Source organism: Pholis gunnellus, assembly GCF_910591455.1.
Source record: "Pholis gunnellus genome assembly, chromosome: 14".
Classification (NCBI taxonomy): domain Eukaryota; kingdom Metazoa; phylum Chordata; class Actinopteri; order Perciformes; family Pholidae; genus Pholis; species Pholis gunnellus.
Window position 1 is genome coordinate 426,719 of NC_136541.1, and position 20,636 is coordinate 447,354.

Sequence of the window (20,636 nt, forward strand, 5' to 3'; positions counted from 1 at the left end):
GGCTACGGTGAGAGTGCTGTAAAAAGTCTGTTATGGTGGAAATAATAGAGAATAAAGTCTTATTAATAGTTGTGAACTACAAGTGTATGCTAGTGATTAGCATTAGCGCTATTGGGGGGGGGGCTAAATCCATCAACACCAGATACACATTTGAACTGGTTTAGTTACTCTTTAAATTATTTCAGACGTTCAAACATTTTATTTCAGTTTTAAATCTCAAATTTTCAAATTTTCTCAAACTTTGAAAATTTTCTTTTGAACCTCAAATCTTAAGTTTAATGTTGCTGTTGAACGTTTTATGGCCATAAATGATGTTAGATTTAACAACAGCTGATGCATTTAAAAACTAAAAACAGGCTCAGGGAGGTCTGTGATGAAGACGAGGAGGAAGACAGAATCTAAAGAGACAGTACACGACCTCGCTGACAGAAAATAAAATCATCCAATCAGGTTCTTTCCTTCCCTTTAAACCCTAAAAGCCATAAAACGTCACCACTGGTTATTAAAGCCTGCTGCCGAATGTAAAACTCACCCGTTTGTTGTTATTTTGATGCTGAGTCAGGAGGTTTTTTGTCTGTTTAGTTTGTCCTTTTATTTTGGCGGTGTGTTTTTCTCTCTGCTCACTTCCTGCCGTTGGCTCTCAGGTGAATCTTCTGGCTTCAGTTTGATCCGACAACAGTTTCTCTGCTCGATGCACAAAACAACCAACACACAAACTGAGTTAAAGCAGCAGAAACTATTTAAACTGCTTCAACTATTTAAAGATCACATTTAACCTTAATATCAAGCAATATCTAATGTATTCACGTTAATCCAGGTTTCAGGGTTAAGGTTCATTTAAAGATCAGCGGAATCGTTTCGTTGTTTGGGTTCTTTAACTCTCTGTTCACACGTTTGGGTTCTTTAACTCTCTGTTCACACGTTTGGGTTCTTTAACTCTCTGTTCACACGTTTGGGTTCTTTAAGTCTCTGTTCACACGTTTGGGTTCTTTAACTCTCTGATCACACGTTTGGGTTCTTTAACTCTCTGTTCACACGTTTGGGTTCTTTAACTCTTTGTTTTCTCACGTTGCTGCTTTTTAAAAAGTATCCATGTCATTGGTTGGTTGGTTGGTTGATTGGTTGATTGGTTGGTTGATTGGTTGGTTGGTTGATTGGTTGATTGGTTGGTTGGTTGATTGGTTGGTTGATTGGTTGATTGGTTGGTTGGTTGAGTGATTGATTTATTGATTGATTGATTGATTGATTGGTTGATTGGTTGGTTGATTGGTTGGTTGGTTGGTTGATTGGTTGGTTGGTTGGTTGATTGGTTGGTTGGTTGATTGGTTGATTGGTTGATTGATTGATTGATTGGTTGATTGGTTGGTTGGTTGGTTGATTGGTTGGTTGGTTGGTTGATTGGTTGGTGGATCTTTTGATCGATTAGTGTGATTCTTCCTTCAGTTCAGGTTTTATTATCTTTGAGTTGTGGATGTTTCTCATGTAAACGACTGTACAGACAATAATCATGTAAACTGATATTTTAGAAATTAAACTGATACTGAACCTACAAACTGTCTGATTGTTTCCTTTGATCTGAAACAGATCAATGAGTCCAATATAAAAGAAAGAAATGAGTGTTTCTGATGTCTGAAATCAACTCAGAAGCAGCGACAGATACCGGAGGGCAGCATTGTTCTCTTTAGTGTTTCTAATCTGAGGACACATCACATGATCAATTATCTCTTTACTTCAAAGGTTTAATGTGTTCATAAAGAAACAGGCATCATCATCAAGTTATGCTTAACAAACTATTTAGAGATAAAAGTTTTTCCATCATATCAGCAATAAATATATAAAAATAATGATATAAATAAATGTGTATATATATATATGAATCTATATATAATGTATATAAAGCTGCTCACCTGTGCTCCTGTCTCCCCCTGCAGGTGTTGTAGCAGTAGCGCCCTCTGGTGGCAGCAGGAGGAGCTGCAGCTTCACAGCTGAAGGTCTACATTAAAGAACTCATTAAAAGTAAAGTAACTAAAGAAGTAACTCTAAAAGTAAAGTAACTAAAAAAGTAACTAAAAAAGTAAAGTAACTAAAAAAGTAACTTTAAAAGTAAAGTAACTAAAAAAGTAACTAAAAAAGTAAAGTAACTTTAAAAGTAACTAAAAAAGTAAAGTAACTAAAAAAGTAACTTTAAAAGTAAAGTAACTAAAAAAGTAACTAAAAAAGTAAAGTAACTAAAAAAGTAACTTTAAAAGTAAAGTAACTAAAAAAGCAACTTTAAAAATAAAGTAACTTAAGTAAAGTTATGACTTTTCGACATGGTACACTGACTTTTTCATGACTTTTTTCGACATCCTATACTATGCTGTTTATAACTCCGCAGCAACTCCCTTCATCAACATCGATTGTCTTCCTTCAGGATGGAGTCCAATCGCCAAAGACGTTGCACTATTCACATTTGTACAATGTGTAATAAATTATTGTGAAATTCTAATGAAGTCTCTCCTGATTGAATGACTTTTTTGGTGATGAATGTATCTTCTCCCATGCCATGCACATTATGCACTGAACACAGACTTTATGCACTGAACACAGACTTCTATTCGCCAAACCTGTAAGGTAGTGTACTGTACTGTTTATATGTTGGTTGAAATTAAAGATATGTGTAGTTTTGGTTTTCCAAATGTGCAAGTTGTTGTAATTAATGCAGTGCTTACTCTGAATCAACACTACAGGGATACGGAATAAGAGTTTTTCAAATAAAAATAAAGTAACTAAAAAAGTTACTTTAAAAGTAAAGTAACTTTAAAAGTAAAGTAACTTTAAAAGTAACTTTAAAAGTAAAGTAACTAAAGAAGTAACTCTCAAAGTAAAGTAACTAAAAAAGTAACTTTAAAAGTAAAGTAACTAAAAAAGTAACTTTAAAAGTAAAGTAACTAAAAAAGTAACTAAAAAAGTAAAGTAACTTTAAAAGTAACTAAAAAAGTAAAGTAACTAAAAAAGTAACTTTAAAAGTAAAGTAACTAAAAAAGTAACTAAAAAAGTAAAGTAACTAAAAAAGTAACTTTAAAAGTAAAGTAACTAAAAAAGTAACTAAAAAAGTAAAGTAACTAAAAAAGTAACTTTAAAAGTAAAGTAACTTTAAAAGTAACTAAAAAAGTAAAGTAACTAAAAAAGTAACTTTAAAAGTAAAGTAACTTTAAAAGTAAAGTAACTTTAAAAGTAACTAGAAAAGTAAAGTAACTAAAAAAGTAACTTTAAAAGTAAAGTAACTAAAAAAGTAACTTTAAAAGTAAAGTAACTTTAAAAGTAAAGTAACTTTAAAAGTAACTAAAAAAGTAAAGTAACTAAAAAAGTAACTTTAAAAGTAAAGTAACTAAAAAAGTAACTTTAAAAGTAAAGTAACTAAAAAAGTAACTTTAAAAGTAAAGTAACTTTAGAAGTAACTAAAAAAGTAAAGTAACTAAAAAAGTAACTTTAAAAGTAAAGTAACTAAAAAAGTAACTTTAAAAGTAAAGTAACTTTAAAAGTAACTTTAAAAGTAAAGTAGCTAAAAAAGTAACTTTAAAAGTAAAGTAACTTTAAAAGTAACTAAAAAGTAAAGTAACTAAAAAAGCAACTTTAAAAATAAAGTAACTTAAGTAAAGTTATGACTTTTCGACATGGTACACTGACTTTTTCATGACTTTTTTCGACATCCTATATGCTGTTTATAACTCCGCAGCAACTCCCTTCATCAACATCGATTGTCTTCCTTCAGGATGGAGTCCAATCGCCAAAGACGTTGCACTATTCACATTTGTACAATGTGTAATAAATTATTGTGAAATTCTAATGAAGTCTCTCCTGATTGAATGACTTTTTGGACTGTTTTTCGACTTTAACCCCAGTAGAACAAACTGAAAAAACACAATTGGGTTTCATCATTAAATTCTTTTCTTTACTGCATTTGCACATAATTCACTGAACACAGTTTGTTTGAAAGGGTCCAGCCAAAAAGCCATATGAAATATTTATTTCCATCACCTATGGCACCTTCCTTGTGCCAGTAGGTGGCGCTATGACTTTGTGAAAATGTTGGCATGGAGATGTGTTCAGGCCTGGACCAGCATCATGCAAAACTAGTTTGGGGCAGATTGAATAAAGTACCTTGTAGTTACAACAACTTCCTCTTTCATGGCGAACGGCACGAAATATGCCTGACATGGGCGCCACATAAAATGAAGGTCGTTCAATGTCAGTACACCATTTCAGTAACTTTTCATCATTAATGTCTTTAGATCATTTTGACCAAATTTGAAGTTGATTGTATAAATTCTGTGGGAGGAGTTCGTTAAAGTACAATGCCTGAAAACAATGAAAAAAGCCTCAAAATGCAAAGAAATGAGAGTATTACTGCATCGGCCCCTAGAGGTTGTATGAAACAAAAATTTGAGGGTATGTTACAGGACACAATGTGAACATATGCTACAGATTTCGTGATGATAAGCCGCATGGTTTTGAAGTTATATATATTGCTGTAGAAGGCCAATTCCTCATGAAATTCATTGGTCCATATATTCTTAATGCAATAAGATATCAAGAAACTTTTCATAACTTTTGATGATATATATCCAATAATGATTCACAGCAAGTTTGGTACCAATCAGACCCAGGGTCTAGGAGAAGTGATTTTTTTTTTTTTTTACAAAATTCAAAATGGTGGATAATGTTGGTAGGCGGAGCTTAGGGTCCCAAGAGGATTTTTCGTGGAACTCATTCAGTTGCTCATGTCTGTAAAATTGTAAGTGATTTGGACATACATACCGTTGGGGCTTGCCTTTCCAACTTCTAGGGGGCGCTAGCGAGTAATTTTGTATGCTCGAGCATTGGACCAATAAAATATCAAAATTTTCCGCAGTCCTGATATGCTCGCCAAATATGGGGAGGTTTGGGACAAGACACATACCCTTAAACGCATTTTCATTGGAGGGTATAAGAAGAATAATAATAATTCCTACAGATACAATAGGGACCTCGCGGACCCAACGTTGTCGGTGCTCGGGCCCTAAATATATATATATATATATATGTGTGGATCAGATCTGGATTGCTGGACTCTTTGCCGACGAGGAAAACGCTACAGAGACGTCAATACCAGCGGCAAGTTTCAAAAAGACTCCGTGAGATCAGGCTGTTCTAGGCGGGTAACGTGAGCGCGGAGCCCCCGGTGCTGGTTTACTGCCGGTCCCTCTAGCAACACCTCACATCTCCGAAATCGTCGGAGCAGATTTTTAAATCGGCTGAATCTTGACAAACCGACCACAGATTTGGTGCTTAAACAACTAACTTCCAGCCTAAAAACATCCTAAAATTACTTTCTGTGACTTAACAACAGTAGTATTTAGAAAGTTTCAACTTCCAGTTGTGTGATTTCTCCTCCACCGTTGTTACCTGTTGCTGGGGCAGAATGCATTCTGGGATATTTGGCTGTCCCAAGTACACACAAGTCACCCCCGATGCATCCCCGGTAAAATGGGCGGAGCCACATCCGGGCATTTGGACCTGGCTTGGCTCGATGTGAACTTGGATCAGTACTTGGGCTGAGACTGATGACGTTTCACACGTCCACGAGCTCACAAGTACAGAGAAGTAGCATGTTGAGAAAGACCCCTGGTCTCTATCTTTGATACTAGATCATTCAAATAGTACACAGTAAAATACTTCATATTATATCTGACTGTAGTCTTCATAATAATAAATAATAGGATCTTAAATTACTCTTCTGTTCCTTAATCAGAAATAACTCACGCGATCCTTTACTTTGAAATCCAGACCGGAAGTACTCCTTGGAGGGCTGTGCGGTAGCTTTAGGGTGGACGATGACGTCATACTGTACATATATAAACTTCACTTTAAATCCATTTGTGTTCAGCTGACTGAAGAAAAACATCACGTATTTCTGTAACTTCTTCTCGCGAGACTGAAGTCAAACGTGACTTTGGTTCCTTCACGTGGGTACATCCCAAGTCTCTTCATTGCATCCTAGTTTCCCTCACTTGGCTCCTTTCCTTGCGTCTTAGTCCCTCCCACCAGGGATGCATGGAGAGACGCAAGGAAACCATGCGAGGAGAGAGGAAACGAGGAAACATGTTTTAAGAGACATGAGACGTCCTTTCCTCTGAAGCGTCACGTGAAGCGACGTCTGTTTCTGATGATGAGTTTCTCCTGCTGTCAGTCGCTTTAACAGCTGGAGAGACTTTAGAGGAGTTTGAGTCTGTTCACATGATCTCTGGACTAATAACACTAATAACTCATAAACACACAGTGATCGTCTCTGGAGTCTGTTAAACTGTGTTCATGAGATCAGGATCATCTCTACAGCAGAATGTTTTTGTCTTATTTATGATTATTTGCGTCTGGGTTCAGGGTTTAGTCTCTCCAGATCTCTCACTTTCATCCTTTCATCATGAAGTTATTGAGGAAACATCATGAAAACACTAATCTTTAATAAATGAAGGAAGTTGTTTGTGGTTCTTTTGTTGTTCAGACTACAATGAACATCTATTTAAACCAGAGAACAGATCAAATATAAACTAGAGTTTAATCTGATCTTCACTCTGCTGTTAAACTCAGTCATCAGCTGCAGCGTCCAATCACATGATGAACACTGAGGGGGCGTGTCCTCCGTTAAAACACTTCCTGGAAGGCTGCTCTCGTGCGTCCTCACTCATGGCTCCTCAGAGATCCCTCCTCCCTCCTCCCTCCTCCCTCCTCCCTCCTCTCTCCTCGCTCCTCAGAGATAAATAAGAGCTTTGGGACGGCCGTCAATATGGAGGAGCAGAACAACTTCCTGTTCAAACGAGGAGCGAGGAAATGACTATTGAGAGACTTGAGATGTGCCCTTTGTGACGTGTTGCTCTGTTCTTCTTCACTGGTCCTCCTCTGAAGTCCACTTGAACTAGTTTCTGCTGGACCTGAAGGACCAAAGAGTCCTCCAAGAGTCCCTCAGTGAGAAGAGTCGCTCACTCACCTTTAGAAGCAGAGAAGAAGAAGCTGCGACACCACGAGCTGCAGAAGTGAAACTAAAGAGAAACAGGAAGGGAGGGGCCGTCACGAGGACACCGGAGCCAGCTCCACATGTTGCTTTGTGTTGAAGTTCATATCAACCACCTTATCAACATATATGATAGATATATAGATCTATCTCTAATAGAGATAGATCTATATATCTATCTCTATATAGAGAGACATCATATATATATATATATGATGTCTCTCTCTATATACAAACAATATCCACCATATATATTTATATATATTATATATATATTAATATATTAATAAGGTGGATATTGTTTGTATATATATACAAACAATATCCACCTTATCATATATATATAATATATATTATATATATATATAATATATATTATATATATATTATATATATATATATATATATAATATAGTATAATCATTGTTTTGATACTTTGTTTTATCAACAAAAAAAAAGGAAATTCAGAAATGTGTTTTTTTGTTTGTTTTCCTTTTTAATCCAAAAACGATAAAACAAGAGAACCAAAGTCAAAGAACCAGCTGGTTCTGGTTTTTGTAAATCACTCTCTGGTCTCTGGTCTCTGGTCTCTGGTCCCTGGTCCCTGGTCTCTGGTCTCTGGTCCCTGGTCCCTGGTCTCTGGTCTCTGGTCCCTGGTCTCTGGTCTCTGGTCTCTGGTCTCTGGTCTCTGGTCCCTGGTCTCTGGTCTCTGGTCCCTGGTCTCTGGTCCCTGGTCCCTGGTCTCTGGTCTCTGGTCCCTGGTCCCTGGTCTCTGGTCTCTGGTCCCTGGTCTCTGGTCTCTGGTCTCTGGTCCCTGGTCTCTGGTCTCTGGTCTCTGGTCTCTGGTCCCTGGTCCCTGGTCTCTGGTCTCTGGTCCCTGGTCTCTGGTCTCTGGTCCCTGGTCCCTGGTCTCTGGTCTCTGGTCCCTGGTCTCTGGTCTCTGGTCTCTGGTCTCTGGTCTCTGGTCTCTGGTCCCCAAGATGCATTGCGTGCCGATGAAGATTTCATTTGAACCAACATGGCGGCGTGTGAAGCGACATCATTCACTGAATGTAGGTTTTGGGTTTTAACTCGATACGAATGTTAAACGATAAACAAGGATCCTCATGACGTCACGCGTGTAACATGATCGGTGAAGTTACGTGACGTTCGTTCTCATGTCTCACTGAGATCGTGATGATTTTACAGATGATTTATATTTCATATGATCATAAACGGACCAACAGGAGCTCAGGAACCTGGACCATCACTCAGACCCTCAGGAACCTGGACCATCACTCAGTCCCTCAGGAACCTGGACCATCACTCAGACCCTCAGGAACCTGGACCATCACTCAGACCCTCAGGAACCTGGACCATCACTCAGACCCTCAGGAACCTGGACCATCACTCAGTCCCTCAGGAACCTGGACCATCACTCAGACCCTCAGGAACCTGGACCATCACTCAGACTCTCAGGAACCTGGACCATCACTCAGACCCTCAGGAACCTGGACCATCACTCAGTCCCTCAGGAACCTGGACCATCACTCAGTCCCTCAGGAACCTGGACCATCACTCAGTCCCTCAGGAACCTGGACCATCACTCAGACCCTCAGGAACCTGGACCATCACTCAGTCCCTCAGGAACCTGGACCATCACTCAGACCCTCAGGAACCTGGACCATCACTCAGTCCGCTAACGTTACAAACGTTGAGATTAACTAACATTTAGTTTAGTTATCGGGAGCCCGGAGCTGATACTATATTCATTATAATTATAATTATATGTGTCAAGCTGAGGGGAGAACAACGGACAAACAGGACTCAAGGTTACAGTGACATGAGCTTATCGTTATAAAGCCTTAATAACACAACCAGTAGAGGACAACACACGGCTCATGTGCTGTTGATGATGTCACAGAGGACAGTTGTGATGTCACCTTTTTCTTTCATTTATTTAAACCCACAATAAGACGTCCAAGTAAATGATTTCTATGTACATTTGTGTTTATTCTGCTGTGTACAATGTGTCGTCCTCTGAGTTTGCATCCTTGTGTGAACATGATTGATAACCGTGACAACCTAAAGAAGAAGTGTAACGTATTAACGTATTAAAGTATTAAAGTATTAAAGTATGTGTGTTTCTGAAGGATCCATGAAGTCCGTCAGAGGCCCTGCAGGTACTGAACAGAGAAGACCTCCAGCTGGGTCTCCAGCTCCGTGGCTCTGTTCCTGAAGACAAGAAGAAGAAGAACAGGAAGTACTCAGCAGACGATGGTTCTCCTCCAACGTTCAGTAGAACTTGTGTTTCTAGTCTCTGATCATGTTTCATTGTAAACAACCAATCAGAGGAGAGCTAGTAACGTTAGCAGCACCGCTAACGGCTAACCAACGAGGCTCACTTCAGTGACATCATGATGCCTTCAGGCTCTGCTCAGTGAACATGAGTACTGGCTGAAGCTACATCATAACGTCATCATGATGTGTTCACGTGTAATCTGTAAAATGTAGTTTTGGTGATGAACTTGAATAAATCCAGTAGTTTGAAGGAGATGTTTATGAATATAAATAGATATTAGAGATTATGATGTGTTTAACCTCCTAACAGCAGATTATCATATTATATTCTACATCATGGTAATGTTTGTATGCGTGTGACCTCTGACCTGAAGGCCTTGGACCTCCTCTGGATGTTCTCCAGTCTCTGGATCCTGAAGCTCAGCTGCCGGATGTTTCCCTCCAGCTCCGCCTCGCTCAGGTCCACTCTCTGGGTCAGACGGCTGAAGGTGGACGACAGCTCCCTCAAACATGAACACAGAGGTGAGTTAGAGTCAGGTGACCGCGCAGGTGTGACTGTGTGGGTATGGAGGGGGCGGGGCTTACTTGTGCACCTGCTGGCTGCAGGCGGAGCCGGCGACGTGGACGACGGCCCTCAGACGACGAGCGACGTGATCCACGAACTGATGCTTCAGAGCTCGCTCTCTGCTCGAGTCGGTCCAGGTGAGTCTCTCATACAGGTAGAGGACTCCGTACAGAGACAGAGAGACAGACAGGAGACGCCAGCCCACCGAGCGCCACACCTGTACACACATGTACATATACATATATACACATATACATATACATAAATACACATATATATACAGATATATATATGTATATATATATGTGTATCTATATACATGCTCAACGTACCACTCCACCGATCACCAGCACCGTCATGGAGGCTCTGGAGGTGACGGACACCAGACCCGTCGCTATGTGAACCACCATCTGGTCCTTGAAGGTGGAGCTCTCCTATGGAGAGCAGTGATGGAGATGAGCTGAAATATGTAAATAACTCATCAATCGTAAAACAAAGCGTCCGGACGTGATGGAAACACCTGCAGGCGGGTGTCGGGGCCGCTCAGCGCCCGCTTGGCGTTGGAGGCTCCGATGAAGCGAGAGACGAGCGCCGTCCAGCCCAGAGAGAACTGGAACTCTATGTTCTCCTGGAAGTCTGCACACAGGGCCACCAGGCCCAGGGCGTAGCTCAGGTCAAAGGAGGCCGAGGGAGCGGAGAGCTGCTCGTGGACGGACGGGGACAGCAGAGGACGGACGCTGTCTGAGGAAAGAGGACAGACAGACACATGTCAGAGGACAGAGGACAGAGGACAGACAGACACATGTCAGAGGACAGAGGACAGAGAGACATGTCTGTGACCAGGGTAGAGAAGACAACGTGACCAGAGAGACAGACGTCGTACCGATCATGTGTCTCTGAGCGTCTCTGATGTCTCTGAGGACGCCGATGGAGCAGCGTTGAGACAAACAGCCGACCAGCCTCTCCTCCACGTGCTGCAGCAGCTTCTGAAGACAAGGAACAACCAAAATGACTCACTTCTTTACATCAGTCTTTATCTCTATCGTCTCTATCGTCTCTATCTCCATCGTCTCTATCGTCTCTATCTCCATCGTCTCTATCTCTATCGTCTCTATCGTCTCTATCGTCTCTATCTCTATCGTCTCTATCTCCATCATCTCTATCTCTATCGTCTCTATCTCTATCGTCTCTATCGTCTCTATCATCTCTATCTCTATCATCTCTATCTCTATCGTCTCTATCATCTCTATCTCCATCATCTCTATCTCTATCGTCTCTATCGTCTCTATCTCTATCGTCTCTATCTCCATCATCTCTATCTCCATCATCTCTATCTCTATCTCTATCGTCTCTATCGTCTCTATCTCTATCGTCTCTATCGTCTCTATCGTCTCTATCTCTATCGTCTCTATCTCCATCATCTCTATCTCTATCGTCTCTATCTCTATCGTCTTATTTCAATGGGGGGGGGTTTGACTGTGAACATTGTACTAGTACAGACGTTGAGTACTTGTAGTTGTACTGCAGTACTCACAGTTTTGTAGAGCTCCAGAGTTTCTTGTGTGGGGTTGAAATCGGCTCTGAACTCCTCCACCAGAACAGGAAGTGAGCGGATCTGATCCGACAGCGCTGTAGCAACCTGACACACATTAACCTGCTGTTACTGTACATCTACACAACAACAGTCACACTGATACTGTACATCTACACAACAACAGTCACACTGTTACTGTACATCTACACAACAACAGTCACACTGTTACTGTACATCTACACAACAACAGTCACACTGATACTGTACATCTACACAACAACAGTCACACTGATACTGTACATCTACACAACAACAGTCACACTGATGCTGTACATCTACACAACAACAGTCACACTGATACTGTACATCTACACAACAACAGTCACACTGATGCTGTACATCTACACAACAACAGTCACACTGATACTGTACATCTACACAACAACAGTCACACTGATACTGTACATGTTAACAACAGTCCCACTAGAGACATCCTGTTGTAAACCCACGTAACATACACATTTAGATTTGTATGCACTTGTCCCACTTTGTATTGTAACTGCTTTACAGCACGTTACCTTCCCCAATGTGATCTTTACAGTTATACTGAGAGATCTGGGAGAAGATCTGGTTGATGCATCGTTCATAATGATGTAAATCATGAATTAAAGTAAATTCTCAGGTGCATTGATACTCAACTCATCAATCTTCAGCCTCCTAAATGTATTCCTTGCAGAGGTCAATTTTCATTCAGATTTAGAGGTAACAACAACAAAACCTATCCTCTATAAAATGTTACAAAAGATGCTCAAAAAGACATTTAAGCGCTTTTTCAAAATAAAGTTAAAGTTTGTGTCGGCTGTGGAGTGTCAACCTTCAGCAGGAGGATTTCTTCACCTTGGCAGAGACATCTTCGGTCAGAGTCTTCATCCTCTCTTTGACGTTGTCGGTCAGGCGGTTAATCTGTCCTCTGACGAAATCCAGCCGGTCCCTCTGATCCTCGCGCTCCTCCAGGCAGCATATCCTGTCAGAGGTTAAAGGTGACAGTTGGAGAGACTAAAAAAAAAGACTTTTCGTCAACGAATGGGCTCATTTTGAGTGAGTTTTCCTGACTTCCTGTCAGCGGAGGCGATGTTGATGGCGTCCATCACAGCTTTGATGGCCTCGGTGATCTGCCACGCTCTCACTGTGTGCTGCTCAAACTTGGTCTTCACTGCGGACTGAGAGATGAACTCCTGCAGGGTCAGAGGTCATCTACTGTCACACTTCCTGCTTCACTGAAATGATCTTTTAGGACATGATTCAAAATGAGTTTTGTACCTCAAACGTCCTCTCAAACATCTGGAACTCTCTCAGTCTCTCATGGAAACCTTCAGCCAGAGCACCACCTGCAGGGAAACACAGGTCTGATATTCAATTCAATTCAATTTATTTTGTATAGCCCAAAATCCCAAATGTGCCTCAGAGGGCTTTAGTTACTGTAAATATAAAACTGTCGACTCGAATGCAAAAAACACCACAATCCATAAATCAGTTCGTCAATTAAACATCAGAAAACAGTCAAATTCTCCATCTGAGTTTGTCCAAAGTATGTTATGCATTTCTGCTAATAAATCCCCTAAATGCTACACACGGGTCCTTTATAACAATCATGTTCATCTTGTCATTTTCCTCTTCTACATATTGAGTCATGTTTAAATGTTGCACACTTTCCTTTACACGCTCATTAGACATTGTTTTTATTTATACTTTGTGTTACTTTAATTGTCTCTTTTCTCATGCTAAACTATTATTATACTGTATAAAAAAGAAAATATTTGTAAATCAATATCCGGGTGGATAATTCAGTGTAAAATCATCTGCTGTGTCCTCCTGCTGACCCTCACCTGTCTCACCTGTCTCAGGCATGCCCTGTGCTCGCTGCATCCTGGAGCTCAGGACCTCTTTGGCCGAGACAAAGAAGATCCTCCCCGGAGCCTCGTCCAGGCCGACCACCTTCAGCTCCTCGGCCAGGAAACTCACACAGCGGTCCAGGTGCTGCTTCCTCACCTGGACAGCAGGGAGAGGACACAGTGGGTACGTCCTAGTTCCCTCAGCTGGGTACATCCTAGTTCCCTTAGCTGGGTAAATTCTAGTTCCCTTCGCTGGGTACACACTAGTTCCCTTCGCTGGGTAAATCCTAGTTCCCTTAGCTGGGTACGTCCTAGTTCCCTTAGCTGGGTACATCCTAGTTCCCTTAGCTGAGAAAACCCTAGTTCCCTTAGCTGGGTACGTCCTAGTTCCCTCAGCTGGGTACATCCTAGTTCCCTTAGCTGGGTACGTCCTAGTTCCCTTAGCTGGGTACGTCCTAGTTCCCTTAGCTGGGTAAATTCTAGTTTCCTTAGCTGGGTACATCCTAGTTCCCTTCGCTGGGTACATCCTAGTTCCCTTAGCTGGGTACACCCTAGTTCCCTTAGCTGGGTACATCCTAGTTCCCTTAGCTGGGTACATCCTAGTTCCCTTAGCTGGGTACATCCTAGTTCCCTTAGCTGGGTACGTCCTAGTTCCCTTAGCTGGGTACGTCCTAGTTCCCTTAGCTGGGTAAATTCTAGTTTCCTTAGCTGGGTACATCCTAGTTCCCTTCGCTGGGTACACCCTAGTTCCCTTAGCTGGGTACACCCTAGTTCCCTTAGCTGGGTACATCCTAGTTCCCTTCGCTGGGTACATCCTAGTTCCCTTAGCTGGGTACATCCTAGTTCCCTTAGCTGGGTACATCCTAGTTCCCTTAGCTGGGTACGTTCTAGCTCCCTTACCTCCTCGATGTATTCCGGTTCACTCACTGAAGCGTCCCATCTGTTGTGGAGGATGAAGATATTCGGTTTGGAGATTCTCTCGCTGACTTTGTGGAAGAAAAGTTTCTCCTGCAGAAAAACACACACAAATATATTTACATTCATATATATATATCTACATATAGTATTTTATATATATAAATATATTATCAACGTGTGGTTCCCTCACCGTGTTCATGAGCGTTGACTCAGCGTTTCCTACCAGAACAAAGACGTCGGCGTCCAGACAGAACTTATCGATCCAGCTGTCTAACTCCAGAGTGACATCGGTGCCGGGGCTGGGTCAGAGGTCAGACATGGTAATTATAGAATGTTTTTATTCGTATTATCAGTTGGAGTCTTCCTCTGTTTGTGCACGAAGAGCTGAAAGTTATTTTTCACTCAACGGATGTTTTTCTGTTTGAATTCTGATCGATCAATAAAATAGAAGGCGTCCTCTGATTGAGACCAGAGCAAACGATCAATGTTTAAGACACTTCAATACCCATGAACCTCTACCTGATCCTTTACCCAAACCTCTACCTGATCCTCTACATGATCCTCTACCCAAACCTCTACCCGATCCTCTACATGATCCTCCACATGATCCTCTACCCGATCCTCTACATGATCCTCTACATGATCCTCCACATGATCCTCCACATGATCCTCCACATGATCCTTTACCCAAACCTCTACATGATCCTCTACATGATCCTCTACATGATCCTCTACATGATCCTCCACATGATCCTCTACATGATCCTCTACCCGATCCTCTACATGATCCTCTACATGATCCTCCACATGATCCTCCACATGATCCTCCACATGATCCTTTACCCAAACCTCTACCCGATCCTCTACATCAGGGGTGTCAAACTCATTGTCGCTCTGGGGCCACATCAGCATCATGGTTGCCCCCAAAGGGCCGGTTGTCGGCGGGGGGGGAGGGGGGGGGTGCTGCTCCTTCTTCGTCGGCGGGGAGGGTGGCTGCTGCTGCTGCTGCTGCCACATACGCTGGTGGAGGTGTGCGCGGCGCGTGCGGATCGGGGAGGAGCTCCACCGTACGCGATACAACGGATATTTGTAAATTGTCCGACTTTTACATTTTTTTTTTTTGCTGGCGGATTCGCGGGCCACATAAAATGACGTGGCGGGCCGGATCCGGCCCGCGGGCCGTATGTTTGACACCCCTGCTCTACATGATCCTCCACATGATCCTCCACATGATCCTCCACATGATCCTCTACATGATCCTCCACATGATCCTCCACATGATCATCTACATGATCCTCTACATGATCCTCTACATGATCCTCTACATGATCCTCCACATGATCCTCCACATGATCATCTACATGATCCTCTACATGATCCTCTACATGATCCTCTACATGATCCTCCACATGATCCTCCACATGATCATCTACATGATCATCTACATGATCCTCTACATGATCCTCTACATGATCCTCCACATGATCATCTACATGATCATCTACATGATCATCTACATGATCCTCTACATGATCCTCCACATGATCCTCCACATGATCCTCCACATGATCATCCACATGATCCTCTACATGATCCTCTACATGATCCTCCACATGATCCTCCACATGATCATCCACATGATCCTCCACATGATCCTCTACATGATCCTCTACATGATCCTCCACATGATCATCTACATGATCCTCTACATGATCCTCCACATGATCCTCTACATGATCCTCTACCTGATCCTCTACATGATCCTCCACATGATCCTCCACATGATCCTCTACATGATCCTCTACCTGATCCTCTACATGATCCTCTACCCGATCCTCTACATGATCCTCCACATGATCCTCCACATGATCCTCCACATGATCCTCTACCTGATCCTCTACCTGATCCTCTACATGATCCTCCACATGATCCTCCACATGATCCTCTACATGATCCTCCACATGATCCTCCACATGATCCTCCACATGATCCTCCACATGATCCTCTACATGATCCTCCACATGATCCTCCACATGATCCTCCACATGATCCTCTACATGATCCTCCACATGATCCTCCACATGATCCTCTACATGATCCTCCACATGATCCTCCACATGATCCTCCACATGATCCTCCACATGATCCTCCACATGATCCTCTACATGATCCTCCACATGATCCTCCACATGATCCTCCACATGATCCTCCACATGATCCTCTACATGATCCTCCACATGATCCTCCACATGATCCTCCACATGATCCTCCACATGATCCTCCACATGATCCTCCACATGATCCTCTACATGATCCTCCACATGATCCTCCACATGATCCTCCACATGATCCTCCACATGATCCTCTACATGATCCTCCACATGATCCTCTACATGATCATCTACATGATCCTCTACATGATCCTCCACATGATCCTCCACATGATCATCTACATGATCCTCTACATGATCCTCTACATGATCCTCCACATGATCCTCCACATGATCATCTACATGATCCTCTACCTGATCCTCTACATGATCCTCTACCCGATCCTCTACATGATCCTCCACATGATCCTCCACATGATCCTCCACATGATCCTCTACATGATCCTCTACCTGATCCTCTACATGATCCTCCACATGATCCTCCACATGATCCTCCACATGATCCTCCACATGATCCTCCACATGATCCTCCACATGATCCTCTACATGATCCTCTACATGATCCTCTACATGATCCTCCACATGATCCTCCACATGATCCTCTACATGATCCTCCACATGATCCTCTACATGATCCTCCACATGATCCTCTACATGATCCTCTACATGATCCTCCACATGATCCTCCACATGATCCTCTACATGATCCTCCACATGATCCTCTACATGATCCTCCACATGATCCTCTACATGATCCTCCACATGATCCTCCACATGATCCTCTACATCAGGGGTGGCCAACCCGCGGCTCTTTGCCCGGTTTCATGCGGCTCTTATGTTCATATCGAAGTTTGTATTTGTGTTTTTTTAATGTGCGTGTTCGCTTCGCTTGAGTTAAATACGGTATTTTCGTCAAACGCGCATGTGCAGCCACAGATTACGTTCCTCGTCGACCCATTTAACGCCGAGACGGACTGTTTGAAAGCCCCGCTAGTCACAGATGAGGATGCGGCTGAGTTGGAGATGATCGATCTTTGTGAGGAGGACCAACTCAAACCTGCTTTAAGGGACCATTGAGTTCTGGAAAAGTGTGCCAATGAAAAAATACCCCAATGTCAAACGGGCTGCGCTTAAGATACTGTCAATGTTTGGGTCAACATACGTCTGCGAGTCTGTGTTTTCTACCCTGAAACACGTGAAATCAAAGCATCGATCTGTTCTGACTGACACCCATGTGAAAGAATTGCTTCGAGTGGCAACAACGGAATACAAGCCAGATTTGAAGAGGATTGTTCAAGGCAAGGAATGCCAGAAGTCCCACTAAGCAACATGCATAGTAAAAGAAAAACACTATTGTAAATTATTATATTTTAGTTTGTGGACTTGGTTGAACTGAGAGTTTGTCTGTGTGAGACAGTGCACACAATGTTCATTGTTGAAAATGACTGGCCTGTGGTCTTAGGAGTCAATTTCTGTCATTATCATGTTGGTGTGTGACATTTACAATAAATCTGGCTGAGCAAAGGTATGTGTGTGTGTGAGGAAGGGATAGGGTGATGTTCATGTGTGCCCATGTGTATGATGTGGCTCTTTGCAGTAACACAGTAAAAAATGTGGCTCTTGGTCTCTGACTGGTTGGCCACCCCTGCTCTACATGATCCTCTACATGATCCTCTACATGATCCTCTACCTGTCCATCAGCACCAGGTCGTCTCTCAGCAGAGCACAGCGGCTTTTAGGCCACATCACCTTCACCAGACTGCCAGAGTCCAGAGTGGGATCCATGTGGAGGGCATGAGCCAGCTGGTTCACCGTCTGAGGAGGAGGAGGAGGAGGTAGAAGAGCAGTAAGAGGTAGAGGAGGAGCAGGAGGAGGTAGAGGTGGAACAGGAGGAGGACCAGTAGGAGGTAGAAGAGCAGTAAGAGGTAGAGGAGGAGCAGGAGGAGGTAGAGGAGGAGCAGGAGGAGGTAGAAGAGCAGTAAGAGGTAGAGGAGGAGCAGGAGGAGCAGAAGGAGGTGGAGGAGGAGGAGCAGTAGGAGAATGAGGAGCAGGAGGAGCAAGTTATCACAGAGCCATGTGATTGGTTGACAGACTAATGATGCCAGTTGTAGGGACAGTACCACATGTTTGTAAACATGTGGTACTGTCCCTTTAAGGAGTGGTGGTCGTACGGTGACGCTCCTCCTGTCATTGGACGCCTCCGTGGTGAGGTACGCCTCGTCTCCGTCGGTTCCCTCCACCCTCAGGAAACAGTTGGTGGTGTGACCGATGCCGCTGGGCAACACGCGCTCCCTCAGCATGGCGTTGATCACCGTACTCTTACCGTTACTGGTCCTGAAGCACAGACACACCTCATTCATCATCATCGTCATCATCATCATCATCGTCATCGTCATCATCGTCGTCATCGTCGTCATCATCATCATCATCATCATCGTCATCGTCATCATCGTCGTCATCGTCGTCATCGTCATCATCGTCATCATCGTCATCGTCATTATCATCATCATCTTATTATATTATGTTTCATTATGTTATATTATGTTTTATTAGTGTTGGGCAACGATTAAAATGTTTAATCGTGATTAATCTCATTGTTATGCGCAACATTCAATAATGAATCTAAAGTAGAGTATTGAGCACTTTTATGTTAAAGTGCTGCTCTATGAACACAAGTACAACAACATTTGGTTTGTAAACACTTTAAACTCATCAGGTTCCTGTTAACAGCAGTATGTATGTACTACTCCGTACTTCTCTGTATTACCCAGTACTACTCGTTACTACTCGTTACTACTCCGTACTTCTTAATGCTACCCTGTACTTCTTTTTTTTTACTTCTCTGTACTTTATTATCATTATTAATATTCTCATTATAAACATTATCACTGTGAACAAACATCGACTTTAAACTCATTGAATAAACAAACTGCGCAGCATTGAAACGATGATGATGATGATGATGATGATGATGATGATGATGGAACCTTCTTCCTCTGATGTACATTGTTGTTGTCATATCCACGGTTACCATCTCTACGTAAACCACGTGTCACATGATGATGAAGCGTCTCTCCACCAGGTGGCGTCCTACCTGCCGAAGAAGGCCACCTTCATGTGTCTCCGGACCAGAACCTCCCTGATGGTCCACAGTTTGGTGGCACAGCTCTGAAGCTCCAGACTCTGATCCTCCACGGCCACCTGACCCGGGTCGTCTCCTCGCCACGCCTCTGACATCACAACAACAAACAAACAAACAACAAACAACAACAACACGATCAGCTGTTGACCAACAGACTGAAGCAGCGCGTCACTGAGCTTAAACAAGCTAATGTAAATATTGTACTTTATACTGTACTACACCTCAGAGGTACATGTTGTACTTTATACTGTACTACACCTCAGAGGTACATGTTGTACTTTATACTGTACTACACCTCAGAGGTACATGTTGTACTTTATACTGTACTACACCTCAGAGGTACATGTTGTACTTTTTACTCCACCTCAGAGGTACATGTTGTACTTTTTACTACACATCAGAGGTACATGTTGTACTTTTTACTACACATCAGAGGTACATGTTGTACAGCAGTTAAACACCGTCAGGAAGTCGTTATGTTAACAGACATAACTTTAATAATCACAGACTGTGTGTTCATCAGTAGACCAACTGTGTGTGTGTGTGTGTGTGTGTGTGTGTGTGTGTGTGCGTTAACGTGTGTGTGTGTGTGTGTGCGTTAACGTGTGTGTGTGTGTGTGTGAGTGTGTGTGTTGCTGACCGTCCACAAAGGCGGTTCCATCCTTCACAAAGTCCAGCAGCTGATCAAAGATGGAGGTGATCGATCGCTTCGCCACCACAAAACGCCGCAGAGGAGACGGATCCACGGCGTCCATGACACCTGACTCTCACACACACACACACACACACACACACACACACACACACACACACACACACACACACACACACTGTTGGTCTACTGATGAACACCCTCACGGTTTACCGTGTTCAGCGTGTCTCTCGGGTTCAGAGGTCAGTTCTGATTCGTCCCCACCGAGCTGCCGTCAGCTCCCAGAATCCTCTCTGTTCAACACCACGACCACATCAGACTCTGATCGTCAGCTGACAAAGCTCAGCTTAGTGTGTGTGTGTGTGTGTGTGTGTGTGTGTGTGTGATCCTCTTAGCAGGACTTAGAGCTGCTTCACCTGCAGCCTGGACCTCCTGCTGACTCTCTCAGGTGT

At 42.7% G+C, this 20,636-nt stretch overlaps 1 protein-coding gene across 1 annotated transcript; it reads right to left on the bottom strand.

Moving 5' to 3' along the window:
- Positions 1-9,177: 9,177 nt before the first annotated feature.
- mfn1a (mitofusin 1a) lies at positions 9,178-20,287 on the bottom strand (the record flags this gene model as incomplete). Its single annotated transcript, XM_079172900.1, has 17 exons — positions 9,178-9,244; positions 9,679-9,813; positions 9,896-10,092; positions 10,208-10,309; positions 10,396-10,616; positions 10,759-10,861; positions 11,410-11,514; positions 12,307-12,433; positions 12,523-12,644; positions 12,730-12,797; positions 13,296-13,458; positions 14,202-14,309; positions 14,410-14,518; positions 18,081-18,205; positions 18,562-18,724; positions 19,485-19,620; positions 20,173-20,287. 17 exons carry the CDS (start codon positions 20,285-20,287, stop codon positions 9,178-9,180), a joined length of 2,166 nt encoding a protein of 721 aa, XP_079029026.1.
- Positions 20,288-20,636: the final 349 nt, after the last annotated feature.